General features: G+C 41.1%; 1 protein-coding gene across 1 annotated transcript in view; it reads right to left on the bottom strand.

The window, feature by feature from the left end:
• MMRN1 (multimerin 1) overlaps nucleotides 1-20,253 on the bottom strand; it is a 191,769-nt gene extending 171,516 nt beyond the window's left edge. The window contains exon 1 of the mRNA XM_089663785.1: nucleotides 19,529-20,253. Coding sequence (XP_089519911.1) covers nucleotides 19,529-20,007 — 479 coding nt within the window. The 5' untranslated portion in view covers nucleotides 20,008-20,253. The remainder of the gene's footprint in view (nucleotides 1-19,528) is intronic.
• Nucleotides 20,254-21,043: the final 790 nt, after the last annotated feature.

Here is a 21,043-nt window from a genome sequence, read left to right as displayed (position 1 = left end):
ATGTGACAAGCTGTGACTAATCACAGCTCACTCAGTAGTTCTCAATGGCTGTAAAAATGCAGCCAGAGAGGAGAAATGATTGCTTTTACAGCCTTTATGGGTGTAAAAGCAATCAGTGTAAAAAAAAAAAACAATCTTCATCACAGGGGTGACAGTATGTAAAAAAAACAAAACAAAACAAATAATAATATTAAAAAATAAAAAATAAATTAAAAAATTAAATTTTTTTTTTTTAAATTATAATTTTTGGTTCTAAACTAATTTTGTGTTATTTTTTTTTACTAAAAAGATAACAGAAAAAATGTCGGCCAAGATTTATGATGAAATATTATTTATTTGCAAACTTTTATAAGAAAAACACTTATTTTCAAAATTTTTGGACTTTTCATTTAAATAGCAAAAAAATAAAAATCCCAGGGGTGAAAAAATACCACTAAAATAAAGCTTTATCTGTCTCAAAAAAATGCTAAAAAATTCATATGGGTACAGTGTTGCATGACCGCGCATTGTCATTCAAAGTGTGATAATGCTGAAAGCTGAAAATTGGCCTGGACAGGAGGGGGTGAAAGTGTCCGGACAGGTGGTTAAGGAAGCCCATGTGAAAGGTTTGCTTACAAAACAAAAATAATAAAGTTAACAATAAAGGCCAGTTCACACTGTCCGCACACTAAAACACAGTGGTTTAATGTGTGGGCAGCTCTTAGTTCCAGCTGCTGTGAGATGGCAGTGGGGTGGTGTGATGTGCATTATAGCACATCTCTATTTTTTTTTCTTTTTATGTGAACTTTATAAGATGTTCCTATAGTGATACTTCACTAATGTCACCATACAGCAGCATGGTGGGTTGCGCTGCTGTACAGTGACATGCAATCCTTTTTGCACTGCACTGTAATAACATTTTCTATTTATTTATTTACTGCAGATACTTATATAGTGCCATCAATTTACGCAGCACACAATGCAGCATGTCTGCATTTTATCACAGCTCACTGTGCAGCAGCTCCAGGCTGCATTGTAGGGTGAACAGGACACATAGAAAACAATTGTTTTCTGTGTCCTAGCAGTGACTGGCATTCTTCCAGTGCAGACAAATGCCAGTCACCGCACTATATGTGAACGGCACTAAAAAAAAAAAAAACAAATCAGTCTTTCTTTTTATAACCTTTCTAAAAATTCCTAAATGTCTGTTGAACCCTCCAGGGAGGCTTATCATGTCATGTATTGAATTTCTAACATTCAGCCTTTATTACTGTATTGACTATCATCTTCACAAATTTGTAAAAAAAAATCTTTGTTCCTTTCTCAAGGATACAACTATGCTGAAATGCATGAAAGTGATATATGGACAGATCCATGCCATTAGTTGACTGTAGATTTCTCATCATTGTAATCAAATATTCCACCTGATTAGGGCAGAGAGGCAGTAAGCCAATACCTAAAATAAAATCCCCTCACACCCGAACACCAAGCAATTTTTCTTTTGAAAGCAATTCGATATTTTTAAAAACACAACTATTTTGTCTTTTTGGACACTCTGGTTACAGAGGGGAACCAGCCAATTTTAATACAGGGTAATTTGAACAGGTATATTTTTGCTCCTGGAATCCTTTTAACGAGTATGCAGAGCTTTACAAACAATAATAAATGATCTGCTTGTCATTAGGAAAGGTGATTCCATGTAATATTCTCCTTCAAATATGTAAATGACTACAGGTGAAGTCTCTCGTTAACCCACTGGTCACACCACATACAATGGAGTATATCAATGTATTGTAATTCCCTTTGGGTGTCTGGAAACCATAATCACAACATTTTCTATTTCACGAAAGTTAATAGTTCCCTTAACTTTTATAACATTTGCTATAGGCTCTGACTATGAAATGTACTTCTTGGGCAGTTTGACATTCTAATATTGTACCAGTTTCAAAGACCATGATTAACAGGCCAAAAAAAAAATTCCCTGCAAGAACTAGCCAACAGATTTCAGGGGGGTTACAAGAAAGACCATGTAATTTTGGAAATCAATGTTTTACCTTCATATACCATAATAAAAGGCATTTTTAGCAAACAGTGGCATCTCCTCCATCTGGACCTGTCACTGAGAAACAATCTCCAGATAAAAATCTAAGACCACTTTCTGTGCAGCAGCAACCCTACCAAGCAGGGTGACAAAAAAATTACATTTTGATAGGCTGTATCAAATGCAACTACCAAAAACATAAGCTGCTTAGTGTTAACACACATTGGTAACACACCTTCACTGCAACCAAGATTTCATGGCATAATACACCTCTAGTGGAGCGTGAATCTCAAAATATTATATACAGTGGGGATCGAAAGTTTGGGCACCCCAGCTAAAAATGTGTATTAATGTGCATAAAGAAGCCAAGGAAAGATGGAAAAATCTCCAAAAGGCATCAAATTACAGATTAGACATTCTTATAATATGTCAACAAAAGTTAGATTTTATTTCCATCATTTATACTTTCAAAATAACAGAAAACAAAAAAATGGCGTCTGCAAAATTTTGGGCACCCTGCAGAATTTATAGCATGCACTGCCCCCTTTGCCAAGCTGAGACCTGCCAGTGTCATGGATTGTTCTCAATCATCGTCTGGGAAGACCAGGTGATGTCAATCTCAAAGGTTTTAAATGCCCAGACTCATCTGACCTTGCCCCAACAATCAGCACCATGGGTTCTTCTAAGCAGTTGTCTAGAAAACTGAAACTAAAAATAGTTGACGCTCACAGAGCTGGAGAAGGCTATAAGAAGATAGCAAAGCGTTTTCAGATGTCAATATCCTCTGTTCGGAATGTAATTAAGAAATGGCAGTCATCAGGAACAGTGGAAGTTAAAGCAAGATCTGGAAGACCAAGAAAAATATCAGACAGAATAGCTCGCAGGATTGTGAGAAAAACAATTCAAAACCCACGTTTGACTGCACGATCCCTCCAGAAAGATCTGGCAGACACTGGAGTTGTGGTACACTATTCCACTATAAAGAGATACTTGTACAAATATGGTCTTCATGGAAGAGTCATCAGAAGAAAACCTCTTCTACGTCCTCACCACAAAAATCATCGTTTGAACTTTGTAAATGAACATATAGACAAGCCTGATGCTTTTTGGAAACGAGTTCTGTGGACCGATGAGGTTAAAATTGAACTTTTTGGCCGGAATGAGCAAAGGTACATTTGGAGAAGAAGGGGCACAGAATTTAATGAAAAGAACCTCTGTCCAACTGTTAAGCATGGGGTTGGATCAATCATGCTTTGGGGTTGTGTTGCAGCCAGTGGCACAGGGAACATCTCACGAGTAGAAGGAAAAATGGATTCAATAAAATTTCAGCAAATTTTGGATGGTAACTTGATGCCATCTGTGAAAAAGCTGAAGTTAAAGAGAGGATGGCTTCTACAAATGGATAATGATCCTAAACACACCTCGAAATCCACAGGGGATTACATCAAGAGGCGTAAACTGAAGGTTTTGCCATGGCCTTCACAATCTCCTGACCTTAACATAATTGAAAATCTGTGGATAGACCTTAGAAGAGCAGTGCGTGACAGACAGCCCAGAAATCTCAAAGAACTGGAAGACTTTTGTAAGGAAGAATGGGCAAAGATACCTCAAAAAAGAATTGAAAGACTCTTGGCTGGCTACAAAAAGCGTTTACAAGCTGTGATACTTACCAAAGGGGGCAGTACAAGATATTAACTCTGCAGGGTGCCCAAACTTTTGCAGACGCCATTTTTTTGTTTTCTGTTATTTTGAAAGTGTAAATGATGGAAATAAAATCTAACTTTTGTTGAGATATTATAAGAATGTCTAATCTGTAATTTGATGCCTTTTGGAGATTTTTCCATCTTTCCTTGGCTTCTTTATGCACATTGTGGGAACTCGCTTCTTTAATGGTAGAGCTTCTTCAAAGCACACAGCAACTCGCTTTCTTTTCAGGGCCTTTTTAGCCCACTTTTATTTAAACGAAAGTTCAAAACATAAGAGGTTCCCACGCAGGGGTATCCACCATCACACAAAACACTGATTCAGCCTCCTGGCTTATACTCAACTTGATGTCTGTCTCCTGCAGACTTCTTCAAGACACAGCTCTTGCACGCCACTAGCACACAGCTAGTCTCTAGCAGCCCCTTGCTGCTTTTTGGCTTCCACCTCTCCTAGGTGAAGCCCACCTGACTTCCAGGCAGTGACCTCCTGTCTTCCAAGTGGAGCCCTCCTGACTCCTATCTGCCGGGGTGGAGCCCTGCTGACTCCTATCTGCCGGGGTGGAGCCCTGCTGACTCCTATCTGCCGGGGTGGAGCCCAGAACCCTGGTCCTGACTCTCTGAAGAGGCCTGCACACACCTGTGCAATCAGTCTCCTGGCCATTCCCAAAACCTGGTCCCAGGATTGGAGATTTCATCCCTCCCAGATCTCTTTGAAATCTCCAGGCTCCAGATCCCAAAACAGACCTTACAAACAAAGGAGGAAAGCGAAAAGCCACTTTCCTCCATATCAAACCTTTACCCTGGAGCCCCTCAACCTGCCTTGTTGAGAATCCAGGGTGATAGATCGCCACACTGTCACATATCCCCCCCCCCTTTGTTTTGATCCCGGGGGAGGCAGAACACACAACTTATACCTTCTGGCACCTCTGTGCCAGCTCTCACTTACAGGGGTCCAATCTGGTCTGACTATACCTTTCCTAAAGGGGAACTCTACCCAATGACTCCTTTGGTGTCTCTCCCCAAGCCCCATTGTCACTCTGCTATGGGCTCTAATCAGACCTTGCCTACTCTTTTTCCGGGTGCACTTCCATAAACACTTTCTCTCTTGAAATCCTAACAGGGTCCCCCTGGCCTTTCTATTGACCTTTCCGTCCCTTTGCTTTAGGTTCCAAGGTTTCCTAATACCTCTCTCAGTATTACTATCCCAAGGCTGTAGGGGAACTATTTCTACTGTATTTGTACCAGGACCACCCCCCTGATTTCTTGTACCTTTAGCTATCAAACCTGTATGACTCATCACCACCGTATTCAGTTTACCATGAACAGATATATTCCAGTCAATATTAGACATTTCAATACCTTTTCCAGCATTTGTTAGGGCAGTGTCTGCAGAGGGCACACACACCATAGGGCAGCCATCACCCACGTGAACCTCACAAAATGCCACTTCACCTGATGACATGCAATCTGCAAGCAGCTGTCCAACCATTTTAACTTTTCCTACACCACTTGGATCTGTATCCAAACTCTGTACAGATGAGCTCTCTTTTGATCCATTTTGCCAGTTTTCATATACCATTTCTCCCTGTATTTCAGGTGTCTTATCAGAACTGCTACATAAACCTCTTTTTGGCCCAATGACCCTGATTTCCTTATGCACATCCGTTTGAGCCCTGGTCAGGATCTCTGCTGTTCTCTGGTCCATGCTCGGCCCTTCCAACTCATGTGGTTTGTCCACTGGTGCAGTAAACACGCCCTTCACTGACAACTGACCAGCACCACCCTGGACCATAGCAGCAGAAATGCTTCCCACCTGGCTGTTAGGAGGTGAAACCTTTTTTGACTCATTTTCCATTTCTCCAAAACATTTCTCATATATCACATTTACAGGTAATCCAGCAGCATACCCCGATACAACTTTTACCACCATCAGCAAATTCAGAAATAAACCACTTTCTTGTTCCCGTTTGATCTGTACAGCCAGCCATTCGGTGCTCCACCTAGTGGTACTCCGCAGTACCAGACCATCCGACTGTGGAGGAGACACCTCATTATACATTGGTTGTACATTCCAAAGTTCAAGCATCTCCTTTAATACTTTAGTTACAACCCAACCACTTGACTCTAAACCTAAGACCTTCCTGACCATATTTAGGGCACTGGGAATGCTGAGAGACTCACCTGCTGAGACTTGAGAAGTTGAAATTTTTAAAGGGACGTCCTCCAAGCTGGAGATAACCACAGCCTGGTGCTCCACCACAGCGCTGCCATGTGCTGGGCTCACTCTCAACATCTCAGACTCAGCATCCATAAGCTGTCCCTGATCATTCCCCGTGACAACATCATTTTGACACTCCATGCCAAAATCACTTTTGTGGGTCACAGACAAAGTCTCTGCTGTATACACACCCTTATCTATAGGCTGTTCTATAGACCCTCCTGCTGGCACAGCAGAAACAGTGTCCACCTTATTTTTTTGCATAAAAACCTCATCTATCAATGATATTAGCCTTTTACCCCAACTATCCCAATCCATTGTATATGTGCTCAATTCGCCAGTGCTCCTCAGCACTGATCCATCCGCCCAAGGAGACACATAATAGACGGGCTTAGTTGCAGATTCATTGCACAAATCACTCTGGATCACATCAGACTTAGGTAACACCTGTTTTCCCACTGCAGGTTGCAATACCTCACGTCCACCACTTTGCTCTGGTGGTGCTTCCTGAATTACCCACACATTTGCATTTTTGCCAGGCTGCATTAACCCGCTGTTCACCTGAACACTTTCCGTATTGTTAGACTGCACCAACACACTCCTATTACAAGGTGCAGTTCCACTCTGCTCCGTCAGAGTGACATCGCAGTTGTCCCGGGCAACCTCCGGCTCCAATACACGGAGACCCCTGGAGATGTCTAAGGACACCTGTGCTGTCTTACCACCAGTTGCTATGGGAAATGACCCATCTTTAATTACCGCTTTTGCACTGCAAGAGCTCAGGGTTTTCCCAACAGCAGTACATTTCACAACAACAGCATTTGTAGCTCTTGTGGGCTGTACTAGCCTACGACCAACCTGTGACTGGCACACATTAGTGACATCACTTGCTTTTTGAGAACCATGCACAGGTTTTACTTTAATTCCTACCTCCCCACTGTACAGGGAAAAGTCACTCTTAAAAGCACATTCAGTGGCCCAACTAACTAACTAACTCTACATCAGAATGGACAGTCTCATAACCAGTCCTTCTCAACATGACAGTCCCAGCCATGGTTTTATCACACACAGTCTTACCCACCACAGTAGTAGGTGTCGCCATCTTCATTTGAGTGCGTCGTCCCATAAACGCATCCTCAACTGCACTTTCCTTGGCAACTTTTCCCTTGCCCCAAGGTGAAGTAACAGATGCCCCCATAGGCTCCATGGACTCTTTGGCACCCCCTGCAGGCCCAACAGGAACTTCCTCCCTGTTGCCAGAGGTGGTTGCTGACATTTTAAAACAAGAATCTGGGCTTGCAGTTGTAGACATTTGCCCAATATCAGCGGTATTCCAGAGTCTGGGACAGTAAAAGATCCCATGCCCCCACTGACCACATTCTACGCAGGGTATATTTCTACACCTTTCTTTATTGGGATACTGAGCCACATCTCCAATGCGGCTCCTCCTTCCATGCACTACTTTTTCTCCGGTCGCCATGGGAGATTGCACTCTCCAAGCAGTACTTTGCTGGCTCTTTCCAACACGCTGTATTGGCTCCTCTTGATACCACTTGCCATGATCCTTGTATGACATAGCCCCCTGTACACAGACAGCCCGACCGGCCTCCTCTGTGTTGCTATGGGCCTTCACTCTTGGTCCTGGCCTCTGGTCAGCCCCTCTCCTTGCACATAGCATAGGCTTCTCTCTGCTGGACCAACTCTCAAGCCGTGACACATTCACATTTTTTACAACAGCTACTGGTTTAACTGCAGCAGCGTTGCCAGGGGCAACAACACCCCTCTCCCAGGTACGGACATCCTGCAGCTCTCTCCTTGCACTGAAGGTTGGCTTGCTTTCCTCTGTAGGTTGGTTCAATGCTGCCAGGTGCCGCTTGCACCAGTCCACAGCAGACTCACCCACATCTAAATTTCCCGGCTTGGCTGGGGCATGCGGTATATAACCCCCTAGCCACAGGGCTCTCTCTCTCGCTTCAGAAAACATTGCCTCCTTTTTTTGTTTTGACCGCCCCATATTTGCAGTCATGCACACAGCAGTGTGTTACACAGTTCAGCAACAACATGGAACACTGTCTCTTTAAGGCAAAGTCCTTTTCTTTAGCAGGTTCTCCTCACCTGCACACACAGATAGTGCAGACTTATGCACCAAACACAGTTCATATAACTGATGAACTTACTTCAATCTCTGGAATCTCCAATTCTGCCCGCATTCTCCACCATATGTGGGAACTCGTTTCTTTAATGGCAGAGCTTCTTCAAAGCACACAGCAACTCGCTTTCTTTTCAGGGCCTTTTTAGCCCACTTTTATTTAAACGAAAGTTCAAAACATAAGAGGTTCCCACGCAGGGGTATCCACCATCACACAAAACACCGATTCAGCCTCCTGGCTTATACTCAACTTGATGTCTGTCTCCTGCAGACTTCTTCAAGACACAGCTCTTGCACGCCACTAGCACACAGCTAGTCTCTAGCAGCCCCTTGCTGCTTTTTGGCTTCCACCTCTCCTAGGTGAAGCCCACCTGACTTCCAGGCAGTGACCTCCTGTCTTCCAAGTGGAGCCCTCCTGACTCCTATCTGCCGGGGTGGAGCCCTGCTGACTCCTATCTGCCGGGGTGGAGCCCTGCTGACTCCTATCTGCCGGGGTGGAGCCCAGAACCCTGGTCCTGACTCTCTGAAGAGGCCTGCACACACCTGTGCAATCAGTCTCCTGGCCATTCCCAAAACCTGGTCCCAGGATTGGAGATTTCATCCCTCCCAGATCTCTTTAAAATCTCCAGGCTCCAGATCCCAAAACAGACCTTACAAGCAAAAGAGGAAAGTGAAAAGCCACTTTCCTCCATATCAAACCTTTACCCTGGAGCCCCTCAACCTGCCTTGTTGAGAATCCAGGGTGACAGATCGCCACACTGTCACAACATTAATACAAATTTTTAGCTGGGGTGCCCAAACTTTCGATCCCCACTGTACATTGTATTGTAAGTACGCTAAAAACATTGCAAGGTTCTTCTGTAATACTTTGGCTAATTCAGAGTTTTGAATGATTTATATTTATGCTTATAGTAACCGAAAACCTTTTTAATTTTACATCACACAACAAAATAAGCTTTGTCTTGTATATGCTGCATTCCCAGATGCCCCATTGTGCCCCCCCCCCTTTTTCTTGGTATGAGTGCTGTTTGTATTATTTTTTTTTCATTTATTTCTCTGAGTAGCTATTTCTGGACAGGTCTAAGCTCATAGCCTTGAACAATTGGAGCTGAGATATAAAGATAAAAGAGAGTACCTTTCCATAAAAACATTTTCATCTAAGGTGAGCTAGAGGGCATCGCTTTAAAGTGTTTCTAAATGTAGTAATGAAGCGTTTAAACAAAGGAAAATAAGAAAGCCCACTATGAGTTTCTTTTGAAAGTCAGTAAAGATGTTTAAAGAGCCACAACGGTGTGCAACAGCCCATGAGCAGCCAATTGGTTGCAGTTTTCTACAGTCAGATTGGTGCATCATATGATTTATGAATACTTGAATATTATTTTTCAATGAATTTTTAATTTTGTTCCCCAAAAAATTAAAACATACCACAAAAACATGAAAGATTCATTTGAGTGAAGTTGAGTACAGAAAAATCAGGGTAGGTACTTAGATAAATACAAAACGGAAAAGAGCCTAGTTAGCAGAACAATAAATCTGTCACAATCCAGGGTAGGTAGAGGTCATTTACAGAAGCCTTTGGTAATTTATAGCTCTATACTCAACAAGGGAAGAGGGTAGGGGGGTGGTAGGGAGGGAAGGACAAGAAAAGAAGGGTGAGGCAGGATTTTTTTTGCGTGTAGGGGGTGGCTGGCGGCTGTAGGTCACAGTAAGAGGCAGAGTTATCCAAAATTGCAATATCAATGTGCCTAGGTGTTCTAGTTTCAGAGTGCTAGAGAATCCCTGTGCAAGGTAGAAGGAAGGTAAGAACTGACCCATTGTTCCCAAGCCTTTTGGAATTTTTTCATACTGCCATTCTGTATAACCATTAGAAAAAAAACATACCTTGGGAAACTGGGTGTTTGACTTCCACAATGGGTGATGTGGAGGACTTCCAAGGTAATGTGGGGGACAAAGGGTAATGTGGGGGACCTCCAATGAAAACAAGCAGAAAAGTGCCTAGTCAGCAGAACAAAAATTCTGTCCCAACCCAGGGTGGGTAGATGTAATTTATAGAGCTACTGTATAAATTGCCAAAAACTTCTGTACTCAACAAGAGAAGGAGAATAGGGCGACAGTAGGGAGGAAAGTAGAAGAAAAGATGAGTAAGGTAGGATTTGAGGGGGCAGAAGACAGTAAGGGGCAGAGTTATCTAAAATGTCAAAATGTTGTAATGCAATGTCTAGGTATTTTAGTTTTAGAGTGTCAGAGAATCCCATGCAAGGTAGAAGTAAGGTAGGACTTGACCCATGGTTCCCAGATAAAACATGACCTGAGAAACTGGGTGCTTGACTTCTGCAAAAGGGTAATGCGAGGGGATTTCCAAGCTCTGGCTATATAACCCTTTTGAGTTACTAGCTTACATTGGGTATTGGTACAGGCTACTATTTCTTGTTAATACTTGAACTCTTTTTACTTTAACAAGCATATTTTCTCACTGTAATAATTTTATTAATGTTTATCCAAGCAATTTTAGTGGTGATTAAAAAAATATCAAAATAAAAAGAAATGAGCAGTTTTCAGCCTTTTACTGAGATTTCTATAAGTTCATCCTCAAATGCATTAGAAATGACAAAGCTTCCCATCTGCAGGGTGTATCTAAATTTTTGCAATTGTTCCAACTACTATTTCTTGCTAAATTCTGTGCGTGGTTTGCTGACTCATAGAAGCTCCCAGTTAAGTATTCTTAAAGCTCACTTTTGTTAAATGTATTAGCAGATTTAGAACCACTAACAAATTGATTCCAAACTCCAGCTAACACTTTAAAATCAGTTACAGCAAACATTTTTTTCTTTTTGGGATAAACGTTTTACATGACTAAATAAAAGCTGATCATTTTAATCACCCCTGTCAACCGTAAATAGATTGTCTCATCCATGTAAACTGATATATTCTGCTGGAGAGCTTGAACTTCTGAAAAACAGCAGAGTTGCTGGCTGAATTACCTGATAAAATTAGAAGATAAAAAGCCATACAAGGAAACTAATACAGTCATCACATCAAAGAATTGGTATTCTGCAATAAAATAAGTGCTTGCTTTTGGATTTAACACTGCTTTTATTATTCACTAACTGATGAATATCAGATCAGATTATCATCAGTTTTTTTTTGTTTGTCTGTTTATTTTTATTGATTTGCTGCTTATTTATTCAGGGACGGCCTAAGCTGATCTTGGCAAGAGTGGCCTGGTCTTCTATATAACACTTTCCACCACCATATTTAGGTGTTTTAGTGCTCCCAGAGGAGAACTATAGCAAGTGACCAGATGGAATCAGTGTCAGGAAGACTAGCTTTCTGCCTTTCATTATCCTAAATGACAATCATCAATTTCATCCTGTTGATTATCAGGCTATAGCTCTAGCCCAGCAATGGGCAAACTACAGCCCGCGGGCCGTATACGGCCCAGCGGACCTTTTAATCCGGCCCGTGGAGTGTGATGCTGTCAGGATGTGTGTAGGCGGGGCAGCGTGACGAACATGAGGGGAGCTAGGCTCCTCTCACAGTCCGCCCTGAAGACCGGAACAGCGCGGGAACACGGCGAGAGGAACGCGCGGAGCAAAGGTAAGTGAATGAGTTACTATGGGGGATGAATTACTATATGGGGGATTAATTACTATAGGGGATGAATTACTATGGGGGATGAATTACTATATGGGGGATGAATTACTATGGGGGATGAATTACTATGGGGGATGAATTACTATGGGGGATGAATTACTATATGGGGGATGAATTACTATGGAGGATGAATTACTATGGGGGATGAATTACTATATGGGGGATGAATTACTATATGGGGGATGAATTACTATGGGGGATGAATTACTATATGGGGGATTAATTACTATGGGGGATGAATTACTATGGGGGATGAATTACTATGGGGGATGAATTACTATATGGGGGAATAATTACTATGCTTACTATGGGGGAATATTACTATACTTACTATGGATGACACATACACATCATTCATCTACTCTTGGTCCGGCCCCCGGGTCCAATATATGAACCCATTGCGGCCCTCAAGTCAAAAAGTTTGCCCACCCCTGCTCTAGCCTGTGATGATGTGATACAATTTAGATGTGGTCTGTCTTGGCTACAGTGTGATTTAATACATAAGGAAAAAGAACAAGCAAGCATGGCCTTTCATACGCTGTCAGATGGTTTCCCTGATGTAAAAATAGGTCTGTCATCTTCTGTGATAGTTTAGACCTTGAGTTCAAACTCATTGAACTGTTTTTATTTTCATATCTCCAAAACATGAATTAGCTTTGCAAGCATATTTGAAAATTTCTGGTACTAAGATCAAAGACCACAAATACACACTTGGTATTACTCATTTTGGCACCTTCTATGCTATTTAGTTATAGCTAACAATGCTCAGATGGATGCAAGGCTAGTAGTAATGCATGTCTAACATTAGCTTGGGAGGAGCCCTTGGACTATCAATTCATGTGTGTGACATGACAGACTGGGACTAAAGAAAGTAGAGTGGGCGAGATTAGCTGAAACTGGTGTGATTTGCATAAAGGCAAATACCTCATGATATTGTATTAATTTTAGTGCAAAATAAGTATAGTGACACTTCTACCTAAAAGCATTGGGGTCCTTGGTTTCTATCCCGGTCAGGAAACTATCTGGATAGAGTTAGCATATTCTGTCTGGGCTTGCGTGGGTTTCTTCCCACCCTCCAAAGGCATACTAGTAGGGTACTTAGCTGCAGTCCAAATTAGCCTAATATTTGTGGTATGTATGCATGTAAAATAGGGACCAGGGGTGGACTGACCATTTGGAAACTCGGGCACTGCCCGAGGGCCCTGGGTCAGTAGGGGGCACCATGAGATGCCCCTGGTACATTTTTCATAGTTTTTTTTTAATTTGGGCTAGGACACAGGGACCCCATGATCCCCTATTGCCCGGGGGCCCCATGAGTTGTCAGTCCGCCCCTGATAGGGACCTTAGATTGTAAGCACCTTGAGGGTAGGAACTAATGTGAATGTACAGTATGTACGTATAAAGAAAACAAAACACCTGAACAACACACCTGGAGGGAGCTGTTGCCATAGTTGAATTGTGAAGAAGGGAAGAAAAAAATAAAAACCTGACTAAGGCTCTACCTCAACACTTGAATACTTATTGTTTATAATAATTAAAGAATCATATAACATGTGGGACCTGGGAGACAGTTTGGCACTGTTTACCTATATAAGCATATTCCAACTCATCCCAGGAGACATGTATGATCTGGTTAGCTATAAGGCACATGTAGTCTGGTCCATCTTGAAAAGGAACTCAGGCGTGGCCACCTCAAGGTAATGGAAATTGAGGAGAAAAAGAGAATCTGACCTGGTTCGCCAGTCACAGCGACTGCATCAGAGGTATATCTCTGCAGCCAGCGTGACCCACAAAACCAGTCAAGTTCTCTTTTTCTCCCCCATTTCCAGTATCTTGGGAGGCCCCCCTGTCTGCAACAGAGGTATACCTCTGATGCAGTGGGTGTTACTGGTGAAACAGAGTTCCTTTTTAAGATGGACCAGACTACATCTGCCTCACAGATGACTAGACCAGGGCTTAAAATTTAAAGTCCTGAGCTACTAGCCAGGCCTTAAGAGTTACTCGCCACCAAGAAACACACACAAACAGAGACACCTGTACACACACACAGACATGTACATACACACACATACACATACACACACGCACAGAAACATGTACACACACACAGAGACACCTGTACACACACACACACAGACATGTACATACACAAACACATACACACACAGAAACATGTACACACATGCACAGAGACACATGTACACACACACACACATACAGACACATGTATGCACACACAGGCATGTACAGACATGCATACACACAGATACATGTACATACACAGAAATACACATGCACAGACACATGTACATACACACAGACACATGTACATGCAGTACATACACAGACACATGTACACACAGACACATGTACGTACATACACACACACACACACACATGTACATACACACACACAGACACATGTACACACACACATACATATACATACACGCAGACACATGTACAGATACACACATATACATACACACAGACACATGTACACACACACCCCTATAAAAAGTGCAGTACTTCATTGTTCACTCACAGAGCCGGGTACTGCACTCTAGGGGGAAGCAGAGAGCACAGCACACACTCCTTCCTTTGCTTGCACTTTGCTCAATGATTAAGCAGTCTGACGGGTCCCAGTGCCAATGACAGATCCGGCCTGAGCTCCGAGCCTGCTCAGCAAGACGGCCCTGGGGACACACTCGCCCCCACCATAATTTCCACTCACCATTGGCGAGCAGGTGAGTGGAAATTTCAAGGCCTGGACTAGACCATACATACAGTGAGGAACAGAAGTATTTGAACACCCTGCGATTTTGCAAGTTCTCCCACTTAGAAATCATGGAGGGGTCTGAAATTCACATTGTAGGTGCATTCCCACTCTGAGAGACAGAATTTTAAAACAAAATCAGGAAATCACATTGTATGATTTTTAAAAAATTTATTTGTCTTGCACTGCTGAACATAAGTATTTGAACACCTAAGAAACAGCAAGAATTCTGGCTCTCAAGACCTGTTACTGTGCCTTTAAAAAGTCCACCTCCACCCTTGTGAAACAGAGCAGAGGCAGCAGGAGGCAAAGGATGAATTCTAGAAGGATGGTTTGAGTGCTGGTAGTGAGAAAGAAATGGGATAGACCTTAAGGGGGACTGTTTTAACCCTCCCAAACTCTGGGCGGTATATGTGGGTGGGGTGAGATTGTTGGAGATCTTGTTGTCTCTAGCAGCAAATGGTCCCAAGTTCTGGGCAATTTGTGCTAAAATATCTATTGTTTGCTAAAATGTCTGTTAAGGGACCCCAGCATTCGGGGCATGAGAAAGGGACCACTCGCATTCCCAGAGGGAGCCCACAATTTAGCACTTTGTGGAGGACCTCTTTGCCACATTTCCTGATGGTGGCAGGATCCTCTCTCATAACCAATGTATCTCCAATCCTCTGATCCCTAAAAGGAGGAGCAACGGTAGTGGCAGCTGCCAGCAGTCCTTTTGAAGAGCTTTTAACCACAGTGGACAGGAAGCGATCACAGACAGCACCTGAACCATATGACTGCTGATTTCATTGGGTCCAGAGCTGATGCAGACACTCTTAGACGTGAGGACCCTATGAACTATTGGATATCCAGGCTGAACTATTTGCTGGAGCTTGTACAGCTTACACTGGACCTTCTGATTTGTCCTGCAGCCAATTTGCTGTGTGGGACAGACTTCAGTGCAGCAGGAGGCTTTATTACAGAGGGGCAACTACACTTATCCCCTGACAGTGTGAACTCAGTTTCACTTTTGAACTAGTCTTCTATTACCAATGACTAGGAAAAAAAACTTGCTTCTGATGCTATAAACAAAAATTTACCTGCTTGTGTCTCAAAGTTTTGAGCTGAGTCTAGTGCTCTGGCACCGTAAAGGAGCCTCACAATGTTTCTACAGCTGAAAATTTCTAAAGTTTGCTGTCGGATTTCTAAATCCTCAAAGTTTGTAGCCTATTCCAGCATTAAAAAGATACTGTTCTCTCAGATACATGTTCCTAAGAGGAAAGTTGTACGAGGTGCCTCAACTTGCCTGGTGTCCAGCCATCTCTTTCAAAGTGCGTGCGTGCACATACATACCCACACGCTCTCAGCTTTATCGTTATTATTTTTTCTGTGGGCAATAAATGGGGGTAGACAGAGTGAGATACAGTTCCATTTTTTTTTGCCTGTGATCTCGTAAAATGGTAGAGAATTTCATCCATGTAAGTGAATGTGGCATTAAATGTCATTGAAGCCTGTACTTGCCAGAGTCCTTAACCATTGACAGCAGGAAACTGTCATGTATAATCGTAATACTAACAGGGATATTACATATGACATACAGCTCCTGCCTAACAGATAAATGTTTGGACATTCGTCTGAATGCTCGAATAGCCAAGGTTAGATTCAAACTTCTGTTTGAAACAGTCTTTAAGCTCATCCCTTCTCCTAAGTATAGTAAGAATTTATTAATCAATACCACAGCTCAAGGGTAAATTCAGTGACTCAAAATCATTTATCATCATCCTTATGAAAAATACAGTATAACTTATGGGTACCTATCTTCCATTCAAGCACAGTAGCTAATATATGGTATAGCAACCAAATCTTTTTTGTTAAATATACATTACATCATCATGCCAAGAAAAATCTATATTTAGCATGTCTATCAACGTAAGAAAAATATACATTAAGCATGTCTATCATTCCAAGAAAAAATATGCATTAAGCATGTCTATTATCCCAAGAAATGTAATGTAGCCTAAATGTATACAAACATGAGAATGGGTCACATGGAACGTTACAGATAGGTAACAAATTGCAATGAGTATCATATGAACGTCTAAAAATGTGCCCATTCACTGGCTGCATATTATCTTTATTATAATGATAGAAGTCTCATGCGCTGCCAAACAAAACTAAATAAAAACCTAAAAACTACCAATAAAAAGATCAAAAAAGCAGCAAGCACCCATAAAGTGTTCTACCACTAAAAAAATAAGTAAATAAAATAGTGCTGCGCTCTGCGCTAACATGTATTAAAGATAAACTTGATACATATAAAAGTTAAATAAAAAGATAAATAAATTATATATATGTACGGTACATGTAATATTTATTATTGGACCAATAATAAATAGTGAAATAAATATATAAGGTGAGAATCATAAAGCATCAATACAGTGCAAAATAACAGTCCATAAGGTGAATAGCAGGAAAAAACTGTGACTCTTCTCCTTTACTGTGCTTGTGTGATATCCACCATCACCAAGCATGCACGCTCACCTCATAAATTGACCCAGATCACATAGGTCAAAAACAGCAATAATCCTCAATGTACCCTGGTCACTGTGAGCTCAATACCACTGAGAACCATACAGCAGATGTGAAGAAAAGAGAGGGGATCCTCATAGTGCAGTAGAGTTAATTTTATTAAAAAACATAAGAAATGCAAGAAATACACTCACAAGGGGAAAGGGCTGCAAACGCCCTCAAACAGCATGGTATTTTGGACACTAAGATGGCGGTGATTGCGGCTGCAACCGGAAATGACGTCACCATGCTTCCATCCAAGCTGCACTATGAGGATCCCCTCTCTCTTGTTCACTTATGTATGACATCTGCTGTATGGTTCTCAATGATGTTGAGCTCCCTGTGACCATGGTACATCGAGGATTATATTGGAGGCATGACTTCACCCTATCTGTCTTCTCCAAATATCTATAGTGGATGTTTCAACAACTTTACAAGTCTAAATGAATAATTCCTGGCAGGGTACATTATTTTTAGAAACGCTCTAGTGTTTATTATTAAAAGGTTTTAGCTATAGTGAAGTGACTTTGGCTAGGGTGGGATGATGCCATCAGTTTCCTGCAGGCAAGAGGAAGTGTTTTCTCCCTAGTAATCATACTGCTACAATGTAACTTTGTAGAAACGAGTATGGTGAGAGCATCAGGGGACTGATCTATGTTAGATTTGTTTCTGTGGTAGGTTCAAAATCTGGTGAGAGAAGTGTTTTCACTTGCTGTATACTTCTTCACCTGCTACAGACCTCTGCCAGACTTATCATTGTTGAAGAACATGTTCCACACTATTGCAGTCCCGTTATAAGTCACTGATCTCTGCCATTACTAGTATAAAGAAATACATTTATAAAAATTTCAGTGTATATCCTATAGTCTGTAGATGCTATAACTTTCACCCAAACCAATCCAATCCAAAATACACTTATTGGGATTTTTTTTGTTTTACTAAAGACGTGGCAGATTACATTTTGGCCATTTTTTTATGAGAGATGTTTTATAGCAGAAAGTAAAAAATATTGTTTTTATTCTCCAAAATTGTTGGTCTTTTTCCTTTCATATAATACAAAATAACAAACCCAGAGGTGATCAAATACCATTAAAAAAAAGCTCTATTTGTGTGAAAAAAAAGATATAAATTTCATTTGGGTACAGCATTGCATGGCGGCACAATTGTCAGTTGAAGTTGAACAGTGCTGCATAGCAAAAAAGCCTGGTCATGAAGGGGGGTAAACCTTCTGGAGGGCAAGTGGATAATGTGGTTATTGTATAAAATGGCCAGTTTTAAAACTCAACTTCACCTAAAAACTGTTGTACTTATTAAAGAAAGCTTAGAACTTCTGTTAGGTTGTTATTGCTGTCTGTGTCCCTTTTGGGGAGAATTACCCTCACTTCCTATACTGGAACAGGGTGTGGCAGGTTGTGAGTTGATGAAGTATTTTTTCTGATAGGGACAGCAACAAAGCACGTTTATTTAGTAAAGTGGGGAATTGTTACAACATATGTAGGATTTTTATTACTCTTCTAAGTCTCCTACTTAAGTCTTTCTAAATTGGTGTAACTCGTTCCCTCTCAGTTTTTGCCCTGATGTCATCAAGACATGAAATGAGGGGAAATCTCCCTAATGAGGACATTTAAAGTTGGGCTTTATTCTAACAATGACAACGAAGGAGGACCCCTTCATACTTTTATATGAAATGAGACAGCAAGACATATACACATTCTGGTTGTAAACAACACCCCCACCATATTAGTTCCAGTTGTGTTGATTTGCACAGTACAGTGAGTTAGAGGTTAGTACTTTTGCCTTGCAACATCCTTGAATTGAACCCAAACAATACCTCTATGGAGTTTCATGTTTTCCCTGTGCTTTCATGGGTTTCCTCCAGTTACTCTGACTTTCTCCTACATTCCAAAACTTTTGCTGGAAGGTTAATTGGATCTTGTTTATATTGCATGTGAGGTAGGGACCTTAGATTGTGAACTCCTTAGGGGTAGGGACTGATATGAATGTACAATATGTAAAGTGCTGCAAAAATTGTCCGTGTTTTATAAAGTCACGCAGCAATAACCAGAATGCAATCACTTTATAGAAAAGAATATACTGCATAAACATATTTTTAACCATTTTCTGTTGCTTTCTAAATATCACATTAATAAAAATGAATAGTGTGAGCCATTCTCTCCTTTTACAGCTCCTGCCCTAAATAAATATACAGTAAAGCCTTTCATCACATAGTCAAATCCTGTTATATTGTAAAGGATCTAAAACGTTGCAAATGAATTTCATTTAAGCAGTTGCAATTGCATAAAGCTGGCTCTTGAAAAAGGCAAAGCAATTTCTTAGAATATGAAATGCTGCAGTGCGAAATACTTAGTTATACTTCCCTGTCTTATGGAGTTACATGCAGATACCACTGTATAACCAGAAGATATTTTACAAGGTTTAAAAGAAAATCATCTGCTCTTACTTTCCTCTTGCTGTTTGAAAGCTGGATTTCTGGCTGTTATTGTTGTAGTTCTGCCTTGGTGAACGGTTAGTTCCTGATTGCAAATTCTCTGTTTGTAGTGGTGTCTTCTTTGTGGTCTCTAGCTGTTCATCATTAGCCTTAGTGGTTTCTTTTTTTGAAGCCTCTGTGGGTGGAGGTACTCTAAGTGGCATTCTTATAATCTTTTCAAAAATCTTGTATTCTTTCCTCTTGGCTTTTGGTATAACAGCAGATGTAGCAGTTGAAGTTTGCAGAGTTGTGGTCCCTTCTTTAAATTGTATGTCAGGGCTTTGTGTTTTAAGCATGGATGTTTCAGGATTTAGCTCAGAAAGTAACCTCCTTACATTGATATCCTCTGGTTCTGTCAAAGGGTCCTCAGTAACATCTGTGGAATCACTGAATTCTCTTGCTTTGCATTTATCAATATACAAAAATATACCCAACAGCAATATTAATTTCATCTTGGGGATTAGACAGCTAGAGTTCCTATTTTGCCTCTTGTTCTGCTCTTGTATGTTTATGTTCTCATTGCTCTTGTTCTCTCTCTCTCACTCTTCTTAAAAATGTGCATGCCAGTTAAAGTTCAGGATAAAAAGGAAACAGGTTGTAACTGGTCATTTACGGGATTGAGGAAGTTTACCTTCCTGTTACTGTGAAATCCTCTGGACCCTTCACCCCTGTGGCTATAGCTACATCGAAGACATGAAAGATGACTGGAAAAGGAAATAATGACAGAAGAGAAAGTGGAACATTAATGGCCTGTGTATGAAAAGCTGTAACAACAACAACCACCTGCAAACAGAATTTACTGCAAGAAAAAAATCTAAGCCATCAGGTAAAATAGCTGAAGAGCCAGAGGGTAAGCACTGCAAATCCAGAGCATAATGCAACCTTTATGTTCACTGGAATAGTATTTGCCTATAAATAAAAGATATCACTTTTTGACACCTAACTTTTGGGTGTTTCTCTTGTATCTTCAGTTGCTACTTGAAATTGGTGTCCAAAATTTTTGAACATGATTACTAATTTAGACACATTCATGCCATAACTGGATTGAGCCTCTGTTTCTGCTCAGTGCATTTACTCAGCTGACACAATGGTATTTATTTATTTTTAATCATGGGAATGATTTTTAAGCTACTTAGTATTTTCTAGCATTCATGCTTCTGACTTCAGTCACTGACAGTCTCTAGGGGTACTCAGTACATTAGCTTTTGGCAACTGGGGTTCAGCACTGTTAGGTATAGAGAAGGATCACTTTCCTAGAGCTCACTTAACATTAATCCTCCATGTCATCCTTGCAATAACACTTCAGTAAACTTAATTACATTGTTTCCACATTGATTTTGACAGGATGCAGGGAAAGGTTAATATCTGAAGGTGAAAAATGTATCCTAGAGATTCAGTTCAATATTCTAGAAAATATACTCCATTCAGTAATAGTCTAGAACTTCCATTTAATCATACAATCGTTACTGAATGATCATTGACACTCAT

This window comes from Staurois parvus, unplaced genomic scaffold, assembly GCF_062004578.1.
Source record: "Staurois parvus isolate SC_StPar_1 unplaced genomic scaffold, SC_StPar_1.0 ptg000044l, whole genome shotgun sequence".
Lineage (NCBI taxonomy): Eukaryota > Metazoa > Chordata > Amphibia > Anura > Ranidae > Staurois > Staurois parvus.
Note: the sequence above shows the minus strand (reverse complement) of the source record. Positions and strands in the feature narration are given on the sequence as shown.